Source organism: Triturus cristatus, chromosome 5_2 (assembly GCF_964204655.1).
Source record: "Triturus cristatus chromosome 5_2, aTriCri1.1, whole genome shotgun sequence".
NCBI classification, from domain to species: domain Eukaryota; kingdom Metazoa; phylum Chordata; class Amphibia; order Caudata; family Salamandridae; genus Triturus; species Triturus cristatus.
Window position 1 is genome coordinate 701,911,605 of NC_140588.1, and position 14,499 is coordinate 701,926,103.

General features: G+C 44.1%; 1 protein-coding gene across 1 annotated transcript in view; it reads left to right on the top strand.

Annotated features, from left to right (window-relative positions):
* The window catches only part of SRPX2 (sushi repeat containing protein X-linked 2), a 424,745-nt gene that overhangs the window by 341,948 nt on the left and 68,298 nt on the right, over nucleotides 1–14,499 (top strand). Inside the window, exon 6 of the mRNA XM_085607790.1 lies at nucleotides 4,961–5,087. Within this exon, the coding sequence (XP_085463916.1) occupies nucleotides 4,961–5,087 (127 nt within the window). The remainder of the gene's footprint in view (nucleotides 1–4,960; nucleotides 5,088–14,499) is intronic.

Below are 14,499 nucleotides of genomic sequence, written 5' to 3' on the forward strand. Positions count from 1 at the left end.
GTGTGTGGGAACCATATCAACAAACAGTGCCCCGGGGAATAGGGGACCTCCCTCATGATGATGTCAGCAACTATGTTTGTGATCTCTTCCCAGTAATCAGTTAGCAATGGACAGAATCCCAGCATATGCAGGAACTCTGCACCCACCCCCCTACAAATCAGGCATCCTGCTCCACCCATGTTGAAATACCTATTTATTTTCCCTGGAGTGAGGTATGCCTAACTTAAGACATAAGAGTTGATTAGCTTGAATCGGCATTCCTTGACACCCTGGGGACCCGCTCCAGCAAAGTCGCCCCATCCCCTTCGGGAATGGGAATTCCCAGGTTCTCCTCCCATCGGGTCTGCAGGGATTCCAGGGCAGTGGCATGACATCTCTAATCACCCTATAGAAACTGGTGATTGCTTTGAAAGTGCCAGACAATGTAACAATGTTTTGACAGCTCTTACGATGCCATGGCTCCAACATGCCTGCGCCCAATACTTAGGGATCACGGCGGTCACCACCCTGTGGAGCAGACAGTGATGTCGAGGTAAATCGGATTCCAAGTGAAAGTCCCCAAACGGGAGGTGCTCTTCAGCCTGGAAAAGTCCTGTATTCTCAACGCCTAAGCGGTCATCCAATCCGCCAAACCCTTTCAGTCACCCCCTTTGGGTAGCAACTTTAGCATACTCATGGGCATGTCGGGTGAATATGGAACACACACTTGCGTCTTTTTCTAGGCACCGAGCCCAGCAAGACCGTAACAGTGGCCAGGCCACCTATGGGACTTGTGGTGTAGGCCACTTGGTGTGGTTGGAAGTAATATGTCCATCATGTGCTTAGATTCCAGGTTCAATCAGTTTCAGCATGAATGGGATAGTAATTTGAAGCCCCAATGTCAGCATGCTGTGAATACCCTTAGTAGAATAGTTTTTTGTTACTATATGGACTTTACTCCTTCTGTTATCTTGAGGAACTCTGAGGACAGCTAGTAATCTCACTCAAGTATGTTTTTCAGGCTTTTACAGGAGGGTGGTGTGTTTGTTCTAAAACCATGCGTCACTCAGTGGACCTCTATTCAACCCAGGAGAGCATCAATGCCATGCCAGAGGGCCCTTTTTCCCCAACTGTGTTCTCCATGACCACATAAGAGTAAACATGACTGGCATGTCAAGAAGTGCAGAAAAAGTTTTCCATCGCCTTCTCCATTTCCAAGAATATTACACCTGTCCCAGCATCAGTTCCAGTGGAGCAACAACAGTAGGTGATATAAGCTGGTAGTGAAGTTAGTAGGTGGGTGAGATTCTGTTAAACTTCCTCAGTTCCTTGATTGGTTGGACAGTGGCTTGCGGGATGCTGGCATGCTGGACGTTGCCTACATTATGGTGGGATAGATGCAGGGCTTGAACTTCTGTTCTAGATGCAAGGCATAAACTTCTGTTCTAGATGCAGGGTGTGCACTTCTGTTCTAGATGCAGAATGTGTCCTTCTGTTCCAGATGCAGGGCTTGAACTTCTGTTGTAGATACAGGGATTGAAATTCAGTTGTAGATGCAGGGCTTGAACTTCTATTCTAGATAGAGGACTGGCACCACGAACAGACACCGGACAGCAATGCAGCCCACAAGAGCGCCATCCTCAGACACCCCCAACTCATCCGAACCGCCAAAAGGACCTCCTTCAAAGAACGCATCGACAACAACGCACACAACAGCAAAGAGCTCTTCAACATCGTGACGGAACTCTCCAACCCCAGCTCCAACTCCAACGACATCCGGCCATCAAAAGACCTCTGTGACTCCCTAGCCACCTTCTTCCACCGCAAGATCGCAGTCATCCACGACAGCTTCAACAACCAGGCCCCCCCCCCCCCGACAGCCACCGACACCTCAGACTCACCGCCCCCCAGCCACACCGACCCCCTGCTCTCCTGGACCCACGTCAACGACGACGACATTATCAAACCCATGAACACCATCCACTCCGACTCACCATCAGACCCCTGCCCACTCCACATCTTCAACAAAGCAAGCTCCGCCATCGCACCCTGTCTCCGCAAGATCATCAACAACTGCTTTGAGACCGCCACCTTCCCGGAGAGCTGGAAGCACGCCAAGATCAACGCCTTACTCAAGAAACCCAAGGCGGACCTCAAGAACTTCCGGCCCATCTCCCTACTCCCGTTCCTGGCGAAAGTCATCGAGAAGATTGTCAACCGGCAACTGACCTCCTTCCTTGAAGAGAACAAAATCCTGGACCTGTCCCAGTTGGATTCCGCAGCAACCCCAGCACCGAAACAGCCCTCATCGCCACCGACATCAGGGCCCTGCTGGACAACAGAGAAACCGTGGCCCTCATCCTCCTGGACCTTTCGGCCGCCTTTGATGCCATCTGCCACCACACCCTACGCACACGCCTCCACAACGCAGGGATCTGTGACAAAGCCCTGGACTGGACCACCTCCTTCCTCACCGGCAGAACCCAAAGTGTCTGCCTCCCTCCATTCCATCTAAAGACACCAATATCATATGCGGCATATCCCAAGGATCGGCCCTCAGTCAGAAACTCTTCAACGTCTACATGGCACCGCTTGCCAACATCGTCCGATCACACCGCCTCAACATCATCTCATACGCTGATGACACCCAGCTGATCTTCTCCCTCACCAAGGCCCCCACCACTGCCAAAACCAACCTCCACGAAGGAATGCAGGCCATCGCCGAATGGATGAAGAACAGCCGCCTGAAACTGAACTCGGAAAAGACAGAGGTCCTCATCATCGGATCCACCCCCTCCGCCTGGGACGACTCATGGTGGCCGGCCGCGCTGGGAGCTGCACCAACGCCCACTGACCATGCACGCAACCTGGTTGTCATCCTGGACTCATCGCTGTCAATGACCCAGCAAGTCAATGCCGTCTCCTCCTCCTGCTCCAACACCCTCCGCATGCTCCGCAAGATCTACAGATGGATCCCCACCGGAACCAGAAGGACGGTCACCCAGGCCCTTGTCAACAGCAGACTGAACTACGGCAACGCCCTCTACACTGGAACCTCGGCAAAACTCCAGAAACGACTACAACGCATACAGAACCCCTCTGCCCGCCACAGCCACATCACATCCCACCTGAGAGACTTGCACTGGCTCCCCGTCAACAAGAGGATTACCTTCAAGCTCATCACCCACGCTCACAAAGCACTCCACAGCACTGGATCTGCGTACCTCAACACACGACTCACCTTCTACACCCCTAACCACCAGCTTCGCTCCGCTGACCTCACCCTCGCCACCGTCCCCCACGCCCGACGAGCGACCGCCGGCAGCAGATCATTCTCCCACCTCGCCGCCAAGACATGGAACACCCTCCCCATCCGCCTGCGACAGACCCAGGACCTTCTGACCTTCAGGAGACTTCTCAAGACCTGGCTGTTCGAGCAGTAGCAACACCCTCCCCCCCCCCCCAGCGCTTTGAGACCCTCACGGGTACCCTCACGGGTAGTGCGCTCTACAAATGGATTGATTGATTGATTGACTGGTTCTTCTGTTGTAGATGCAGTTCTTGTACTTCAGTTGTAGATGCATGGCTTGTACTTCTGTTGTAGATGCAGGGCTTGTACTTCTGTTCCAGTTGCAGGGCTTGTACTTCTGTTCCCGATTCAGGGCTTGTACTTCTGTCTTAGATGCAGGGCTTGTACTCCTGTTCTGGATTCAGGGCTTGTACTTCTGTTCCAGATACAGGGCTTGTACTTCTGTTCCAGATGCAGGGCTTGTGCTTCTGTTCCCGATGCAGGGCTTGTACTTCTGTTCCCGATGCAGGGCTTGTACTTCTGTTCCTGATTCAGGGCTTGTGCTTCTGTTCCCGATGCAGGGCTTGTATTTCTGTTCCTGATGCAGGGCGTGTACTTCTGTTCCAGGTGAAGCGTTTGTACTTCTGTTCCAGATACAGGGCTTGTACTTCTGTTCCAGGTGCAGGGTTTGTATTTCTGTTCCAGATTCAGAGCTTTTACTTCTGTTCCCGATTCAAGGCTTGTACTTCTGTTCTTAGATGCAATGCTTGTATTTCTGTTCCTGATGCAGGGCGTGTACTTCTGTTCCAGGTGAAGCGTTTGTACTTCTGTTCCAGATACAGGGCTTGTAATTCTGTTCCAGGTGCAGGGTTTGTATTTCTGTTCCAGATTCAGAGCTTTTACTTCTGTTCCCGATTCAAGGCTTGTACTTCTGTTCTTAGATGCAATGCTTGTATTTCTGTTCCTGATGCAGGGCGTGTACTTCTGTTCCAGGTGAAGCGTTTGTACTTCTGTTCCAGATACAGGGCTTGTAATTCTGTTCCAGGTGCAGGGTTTGTACTTCTGTTCCAGATACAGGGCTTGTACTTCTGTTCCAGGTGCAGGGTTTGTACTTCTGTTCCCGATGCAGGGCTTGTGCTTCTGTTCCCGATGCAGGGCTTGTGCTTCTGTTCCCGATGCAGGGCTTGTACTTCTGTTCCCGATGCAGGGCTTGTACTTCTGTTCCCGATGCAGGGCTTGTGCTTCTGTTCCCGATGCAGGGCTTGTGCTTCTGTTCCCGATGCAGGGCTTGTACTTCTGTTCCCGATGCAGGGCTTGTACTTCTGTTCCCGATGCAGGGCTTGTGCTTCTGTTCCCGATGCAGGGCGTGTACTTCTGTTCCAGATGCAGGGCTTGTACTTCTATTCTGAAGGCTGGTTCATATAGGAAAAACTTTCACTTTCCAAAGCGTGATGAGTTGGCACCAATTAGTTATGTCTTGTTTTGAGATGTTCTTTCTGAAACTGAGGGTCGTGTTGATGTGGAATCCTAAGGACGTGGCACAGTTGACCAGCTGTGGGGTGAAGTTCGTAAAGGTTTATAGCTGAGATTGTGAAGATGTGTTTTATTGGTGCTTACTGTTGAGCTTCCATAAGTTGACTATATATTTTTGCTTTTCTGTTGCATTTGTAATCATTTTCCATTTTTTTCTAGATATTGAGCCCCCCAAGATACAGTGCCCTTCCTCCAGAGAAAAGGTAGCCGACCCGGATAAACTGACGGCCTTGGTCTACTGGGATGAACCGCTGGCTAAGGATACTGCTGATGGCACCATTAGAAGGTTTGGATCTATAACTAAGCTCCAGTACCCCCGACCATATCTGATTCAGACCTAGCTATCCTTTGGCGTCCTGTCATTCAAAAAGCTCTGTAAACTGTACAGAGCAGGCACAGGATGACACAGCTTCACTTGGTATAGTCCCTGGCAGGGCCGGCTTTAGGGCAGTGCAACTGGTGTGGCAGTACTGGGCGCTGATCTGGGGAGGGAGGCGCTGACCTCAGGGGGGAGCTGTGTTTAGCAATAACTTTTGATTTAAAAACACCTGCAGCTGAGTTCCTTGTGGATCCAGTTTTCAGGCAGCATTAAAAATGTCAAGATAACTCTTGTGATTAATGCTCCTGCCAGAGAGAGAGAGATCAGAGATTTGTCTAGTGGCAGTTTTCACTTGCCATAAAATAGCGCAGAGGGTTATTATGTCTGCTGCAAAAAACTTGTTGCTTGCAGATCTCAGATCTGTATTTTATATGGATAGCTGAGTGGAATACTGCTTTTGTCACAGATGTCCTATTGTCACCGCAATTCATAAGATGCAACCCTAATATAGAACAGTGACTGTAACGAACTGTAGTCAAAGAGCTGCATTATGGGTTTTTTCCCCCAGTCTTTCATTATCTATTCCTAATGTTGCTGAAAAGGGTATGTTTATTTATTATTATGTTTTTGGGGGGTAGATATGCATTCTTATTAGTAAAGTCAGCCTTTACCAGTACTTTAAAAAAATGTATGTGAGAGAATGTCTCTGGAGAGACGAGGGGCACTTTTGCCAGGTGTTCATGAGGGAATCCGAGGAGAAGGTCATGGGGGGGTGCAAAATTCATTGTGGCACTGAGCGCCTGGCTATAGGCAACACTACTTCCCGCCTTGTATTAGGAGAAATCCACCTCTGCCCTGTGCCAATCTTTGATTTCTAGAAAGCCCATCTTGAAGAACATATTTCATAACCAGGTGCCATATCCGTAGTGCACGACGATTGAAGGTTGGAAACCTGCTCCCGTAAGATTACTCCTTACTTTTGAGAGATTTACAAAGGAATGCCAGAAGCACTCCAAAGCATGAAATTTATGCGTGTGGTTTTTCCACCAGCTGGAACATTCCCTTTTTAGGTCTTGCCTAGCGTTGCAGTGCATGCGCTGCTCGCTCTTTGAGATCTATTGTCGTCGGGTTGCTTTAGGAAGTGGAGTCGAAGCTCCGCCCATGCTTTTCATTGGGCGCGTCACACTTTATGTTAAACGCTCACTTTTGATTTGGAGTGAGGCTTGTTTGTTCCCTCCCTGTCACCTTTTCGGCTCGCCCACCTGGACTGGATATTTTGTTCACGCACGGTGTCTCTTTTGCTTGCGCACGGCGTCTCCCGCCTTGTTTGTAATGTTTCCTGACAACTACGTTTCTTCTCGCGAGAATGATCATGCTGGTGAGGGTACGGGTCGGGAATGCAACTGAGAGGAAGCCCGATCAGCCTGTAGGCCTGCCCTTTGCTGGTCTCCCCACCTCAGCTCATCACACAGGCAGGGGAGCTGCGGCTGCCTGCCACAGAAGCATGCGAGCCTCGCAAATGTGGGGCCATAAATATATAATGCTGTGCTATAAACAATCGTGCTCGCGCTGCATAATGTGAAAGGTAAGCAAAAATGTTATGCGCAGAAAGAAAGCACGCCGGGTCGGTGTTCCATGGGAGCAGTTATTGCGTAAAAGCATTTAAGTGAGTGCTCAGGTTCAAGTAAAAAAATAAAGCTTAATTATAGCGCTATCGTTAATGACCACACTGGTGCCGTCCAACTTTCAGCATGGCCGGCAGCAGTGTCACTTAATTAAGAGCCTGATGTCTGTAGTAGCTCTGTGAAAGCTGCTCTCACCGTCTGTAGGACATAAATGTTGTTTAAACATCTACTTTTATAGAGATTGCAGCGCGCACTAATGGGTTTTAAACTTGAACTCTACCGTCCCTGGAGTCAGTGGTATAATCAGTGGAGTTCTGCCTGTGTCGTGTCCAGACAGGACCGGGGAAGCTGCAGGCAGGTGACTCTCCAGTACAGTCTCACATATCACACCGGGTGAGAGACCGCGGGTGAGAGACCGACTTTGGGGTGGCCCTTTTCTCGGAAAAATAAACATACCAGCGTTTCTGGTAGAACCAGGAAAGGATACATAAAAAATAGCTTGTGCGATTCCTCAGTACTCCTTTTTAACCTGGAAATTCAACCTCTACCATAACTGCCAATTATTAATAATTTATATAGTTCTAAAATGCTTTTCACTTGTTTTCATTTTGTATGTGTCGCCATTATCTTATATTTCAAAGGTGGGAAATCCCAATATTGATGATCTTAACATTTTTTTATTTTATTTTACCTTTCTTGTTATAAAAATATCAGCCAGACCGGTAACTACTAGTCATGTGTCAACCCTGATGATTGCACCAGTTCACGTGCCTTCTCACCTATAAGAGTCCACACCCTGCTCCCTTAAACTGGCATGGTGCACCTTTGGCGTATCATATGTTTGGGGCGTCTTCAAACACTTCGGGCTTTGAGCTCACAGAGTTTGCCAGCTGTCATGTATAGACTTTTGCACGTGGTAAGAGCAAAACAACAAGCCTCACAATACAGAATATATTTCCTGGCATGCAACAGGTGTTGCTTATATATGATATGTTGACCACCCCTGTCAGACAGTTATATAATGTCATTCCCTTTTAGATTACTCTCGCCTCTGATACAGCAAGCATAGGTGTCCACCATTTCCAAATAAATATCGAATATCAGGTTTAGATTTACTTCAGCCTAATTCAGATTAGTTTTCAATTACTTTTTGCCATACTTCTATGCCTAATAAATAGCTGACTTCAGCATCCACATAGCATGAGGAAAGTAACACAGCAAAGCATGTATTTGTAAAGCGCATGCTCACCCTGAAGGGTATTGTAGGGATGACAAATGATTACTTGTAGTCTGCACCACCTTTCAAAGTTTATAAAGCATTCTTTATTTGGGGTTTGGTAAAGCTGTCATGGCCCATGGGACAGAAGTCCACTCATCTGTGAAGCAAGATAACTCATAGTAGTTGGTTCCATCAAGCCAGGGTCACTAACCCAACCCAGGAGGTGCTCCATAATTGTCTAGATTGATTGTGCAGGGCCTCAACTCCCTCTAGTGAGTGATTGTTGGTGAATTGCATTTTTATAACTGATTACCTATTCTCTATGGAGAGCAGACAATCAATTTGTGCAATGGCGAGGGTTGGTGGGTCCCTGATAGAGGACACCACAAGCATTGCTTGATTTTCAGTCCAAATTCAGCTCTAGTCAGTCAGTAAAGGAACCATTAGGAAGCAGAAACCTGTCAACCAAGATCCTTCCTGAAAGAGAACTAGGATGCGCTGCCTGTGTCTAAACCCATCCTTTTCACTAATTTATAGAGAACATAGCATGGGTGTGCAGCAGTCTTCATCAAAGCAATCAATACCGAATAAAATATCCCAAGATAGACAAACGAATTTCCCTATGGAATTTAATGGAAAATGCCCCCATTCACAAAATCCAATATGCAATTGCCCGACAATCATCATGAACTACACCAACAAGACCATGGGTCCTTCATTGTGCCAGAGAGTTTTTTCCAACTCCTCACACTGTAATTCTCCTCCCTAGTACATTTTGCACCTTCCATGACCATGCAATCCCCCATCACAGATTTGGCACATGTAGCAGAACGATATTTTCCATTAATTCCGTTAAATGTTGTTCAACAATTTGGTGCACCAATCAAATCCACAGCGTATTCACCAGCCACAAAGTATGTCTGTACTTACCATAACCCTTTGCCATGAATCTCACTTGATATTGACATAGTGCCACAATATTGTTATAACTGATAGTATTCTTCTAAACGTACAAGATACTTCCATGTCTTTCATTTTCATTAATGCTAAGGCAGTTTCCATGCCAACGTGCATTGTGTGTTCATAACAATAGTATCTTGTGTGTGGTTGTCTCTGGTATACAAAGGATGTGTGTATGTCAATATGATTACCACGCTAATTCCATGCCACACAATGTTATCATACATTTCACAGGATATTCCTATGCTGTGCAGAGCCTGGATACAGATTATTCCAAAACTTGTGCATACACTGGATATTCAGATGCAAGTTGTGACAAGAATCTACAGAATACTGCCGTGTCACTGAATGTGTTTGGGATGCTGCCAAACCACACACTATCACAAACACATAGGATATTTTCTGTCACACATTTTCAAAGAAGCACAAAATATTGCCTAAACACAGAGACTTGTTATAAAGTCAATAACCTATATTAAATTTGCATAATAGACATGTATTTACAGTATTTATTTACAGTAATGTATAGAATTTTGCCATGTCTTGCAATTTTCCATCAGTGCCGATAAGTTTCCACCCTTCGGGGCTTGTATGGGCATTTTCTACTGTGCTACAAACTAGGGAGCTGATTTTAGAGCTGACGGCCATGATCCTGCCCTCAAAGCACAATCGCCTCTTCTGTCGTTAAAAAGCCCTGGAGCTTTTTTTGTGTGAGACAGCTTGCTCTTCATTTTCTCACTCTGACATCCCCAGTACGGTCTTTTTACGTCTCGCCTAGTCAGCACTTGCACTGTCTCTTCTACATATGCTGTATACATAAAGCTCCACCCACCTTTTTAATTCACTCCAGTCTCAGTTCTTTGTAAATGGTGGCTTTTCATTAGTCAATAGGCTTAGTAGTCCCTCCTACGTACGGCATTTTCTCTTCTTGTAACCTCCCATGAGGACACCCTCTGTTACATGTGTTGTCACTTGATACGTTTTAATTACATTCTCGGAGCACTATTTTCTTAAATGTCTACACGCTCCCCAGCAAGAACATTTTTTCCTGTTTGTTTACTTTTGCTACAATCGCAGCACCAACGATTTAGCTTTAAACATCTTAAGTTAAAGCGCGGGTGAGCAATTGCTTCAAAGGTAAAAACAGAGAAAAAAAATGTTCTGGCATTACTGAAAGTATGAGCTATTGCCGTTCCATTAACATTAGCAACGCCAATAGGCTCAAACTTTCACTAATGCGAGACCTAATGCATTGCAAATGCTTGTTATAAATGTGACACATATATGCTATTTTAATCACCCTCAAAGTGGAAAGTGTTTCTCATGTTTCCCTGTGAAACAGCTCCATTGTCGTGCTTTTGTCTCAGAGCCACTCTCGCTCACACCGAGTCTGACCTTTGACATGAGCAGTTACACCTGCGTGTCCATAGAGGGACACGGCATGCAAGAGACACATGAACGCGCGCAGTCCTACGAGTTTGTGCGTGTTCATCCGCTTTGCAGTGTGCGTGGCCTAGAACTGTCAACAACCCGATCTCAGAAACTAAACATGCAAGCGCATACATTCAGCCATTCTGGTGGAATATCCCTATTTTATTTACGACCGTTTCAGACTCTGTAACTCCCGATGTGGAATTTACTTTCATAAAGCGCTATTTTATGCTTCTGAGTAGAACGCAGGGGCACAGTAATCTTTGTGACTCAGGCCTAACCCGTTGCTGGTGATCCAACCTTTAAACTTAGAGAACTAGTCAGTGTGATCTGTATTGCCACTCGAGGGCCGTAACTTGTCCTCTGATGTTGGTGCAGTTCAGGTTCTTCAATTTCCCCCTTCTACCACGGACAGAGTGATTTCGCAGTCACACACACACATACACATCATACGCTGGTGGGGCCCATAACACCAACATTCATTCTATCAATCTATCCGTACCTTTCTCAGAAGGGGAAAAACATTTGGTTCCGAACTACACTGCTTCCCTTGATGGGAACGTTATCACTTTCCCTCTACTATCAAAACCCTCGCTACTCTTCCCATCAAGGAAATATAGGTCAATGAATCATTTAGTTGGGATTAGCTTAATGACTCCTTAATTCTCTGAAATTATTCAATAATACATTTCAATAAAAGAACAACCCGACACATGAATTCAATTAATATTTCTTTATCTAAATCAAATGCAGGTTAAATCCTAGTTAATAATTTTCATCTGTTGTCATATTTACCTATTCTGGCTAATTGTCGTTTTCTAAGTCAGAATCTGGTCCTCAGTCAAATCGTCAAAGTTATGTTCTATCATGCAGAGTCACCGTCCTCTCAGTCAGCATAACATCAGGATCCTGGAAATGATGAAGTCACGACAAACGCCTCACCTCTCTAGTCTACTATTATTTATACTAAAAATTACATTCCAAATGTTGCAATTGACATTTTCAGTGATTCTCATTGGTCAACTGAAATACATTCTAATGCATCAGGAAACATTCGATGTCGTTCCCACATATTAAAAGTTCCAAAACGAATGTATGGGAATATTAGCAATCCATAGTTCAGGTTGCAACAATTTCTGTTGAAGGGTTGGCCTTTCGCCCAGAGCAGCCTTGATGGGCACAGCGATGACAGTTCACCGGCAGGTCGCAGCAGCTGAAGTTTGCGCAGGCGCATTTCTCCTTTCCCTTCATTGGTATTACTTCATAAATGTCTGATTCAGTCGGCGGCCATTTTATAGCAGGCCCAAATGGTTAACTTAAGCAAAGAAACACAAAATCGTAATTAATACATTGAAATGGTTAAACAGTGTTATTTCCCTTGCTAATACCCATATGTGTGTGCATTTATCTAGCCATATGCAACGTTCAAAGCCATTAATACTTGTTTATTTAAGCATAATTCACGATAACATCACATAAGCAACGTTTATCCTATTAATATGCATACAAACTTAGTTTACATATTATTTTAGCCATGCACAGCAATCCCACATGTATTCTCTCAGTTAATAAGGTTGATTAGTTTCCATTCAACAAACTGTTAATTATTATGATTAATTATAAATTGTTTTAATACAAACATCCATAAATGGATTGGGTATATAAAAGGAAAACATTTTACCCGCTCCATCAATCCCCCCTTTGGTGATTTTATCACCATAAAACCCACAAATTTGATTTATTTTCCCCTTTTACGGAAATTCAAATGTTTTCTTGCTCAATTATAATTCTGTTTCGCCTTCATCTTCTATTGTTGTTTTGTCATACATACTCTCCTTCCATTCTTCCAATTCTATTTCTTCGAAATCTCTTTCTTGTTTCTTTTCCTTATTTTTGATAATTTCTTGTCTAATTTTCTTTTTATTTCTATTATGTCTGCAACACATACATCCTAGTCTAAGTATTAATAATATGAAAATTACACACGTTAATGGAAATAATATTTTCCCTTATATAGTACTACCTAATTTACCTAAGAAAGTCTTAATAGCAGCCATCTTATTACTAATTTTAGTCCAGATACTTTCAACCTCCAGTGGTACTATTTCATCATGCAATTCTGTAATATTTTTGATATAAACCTTTAGATCTTTGCTTTCATCAGGAATGTAAGTACAACAATGTTGAACTTTCAGCATTCCACAGACTCCGCCCTCTTTTGCCAATAAGATATCAAGGGCAAGTCGATTTTGCATTATCAAAGCACGCATAGCAACCATTTTGGTGTTTACCAAAAGAAATCCTCCAGCGGTGCTTGTTGACAAGCGATCCACTATTGTTGACAATTTCCGAATATTTGCATTCAAAGATATTCCCACTGCTGGTATCAAGGCTCCAAAATGTCACCTACAATTTCTAGCCAAGTTTCTCTTCTACTACGCATTAATAGGTTATTTTGTCCATTATTTTCTACTCTATCCATGTGAAAGATCTTTGGAAAGACCAGACCAACATAACATGTGCCATACCAATGGTCAGGCAACCTGTAATAAGCCTTGTTTCCACAAATGTAATACAATCCAGGAAAAACTGGATCCTCTCCGCCTCTAAATCCCCATCCAGATGCAATAAAATATGTATCATGGCACTCACTAGTCCCGATATAATAATAATCATATTGGGATCTTTCCCTCATAATACATAATTTGCCTTTCTGTGGTGCATCTATAGCTATTGTTGGACTAGCTTCACTTTTCAGCTCCTCTTTTCCGTCTATGTCCCAAGCATTTTTCCTTGATTCATGTCCTTCTGCCTTTTTATGCATTCTTGATCTCCTTTCTTCAACCATATCTAAAAATGTTTTCTCTTCTTTCTTCAAACTGCAAGTTAAATTATTTCTAAAAATATATTCTAAGGTTAGTTCTTTAGTTTCTATAAAAATCTCACCTAATACATTAGCAGTTTTAGCAGGCTTCAATTCGTTATTCATGGGCAATTCTCCAAGAATGTTATCTATATTTGACAGATTATATTCTAATTTCCCTACTTGATAAAATATACTTCTTAAAACACTACATGTTATTCCATAAATTGCTGGGAGGTGATGATATGTCACTCCTTCTGAAACAGAGGCAGGCAACTGCATACATACGTAACAATCCCTTACATCCATTGTTTTTACATATTCATACAACAATTTTGAAAACACATTGCTAGAAAAATCAGTTATAGACCTATCCTTGTGTATATGTTCAGTGCTTGTTTTAAATGGAACTACCTTTTGTGAACTCTTCACTATGTTAGTCATATTCTCTATATGCCCTTCTAGAGTATCTAAAGTTACCTTGAAAGAGATCAACAGAGCAAGTATGCTCCAAAGAAGCATCAATAATCCTGTACAAAAACAACACATTTTACACCATCTTCTCATAAAGATGCATCTACTCTTGTTATCATCTATGTTAGCCATCTTGTTAAATTGACCGTGTCTTTTGACTTAGCCTCTTCTACTCCACTCCTTGTTCTTTCACCTGAAAGAGCTAAGCACTTATCAGGTTAATCTCAGCCCTTCGATTTCTTATTCAATTCTTTATATTTTTTACAAAGACCTTCTTGAAATTACTCAGTTTGGCATCTCATCGTTTTTCACTTCCTTCTCATCATCCACATACAGAAATTCCTGCATTTCCGCTTCTTTTCCAATATTGGATAGGATAACTCTCAGGATTTCCGCTGTTTCTTCTTCCTCCACCACTTTCAGTAAAGTCTCCTCTGAATTTCCTTGACTATCTACCTCTTCTCCTTGTTCAGGTAGTGCCACATACGTCCATTCAGGTGACTTATACTTCCGGTTTGGTTTTCTTGATCGTTTGTTTTCAGACACCTCTGTCTCTCCCTCTTTTTCTTTGAGCTGACTTGTCACTTCGTTCACTTGTTCAGCTTTTGAGGGTTTAACTCGTGTCAATCGATATCTCAGTCTCTTTATTTTGTTTGGCCAAAGGCCTCCTTTAGCATTTCTTCTTAGTTTGCCTTCTTTATTGTTTCTTTCCTCGATCCAAGTTCTCTTTCTCAGAACTCGACCCTCTGGTATTTCGTTTTCACTGTCTTCAGATTCTGTCTCGTTTGGCTTTTCTTTTTCAACAGT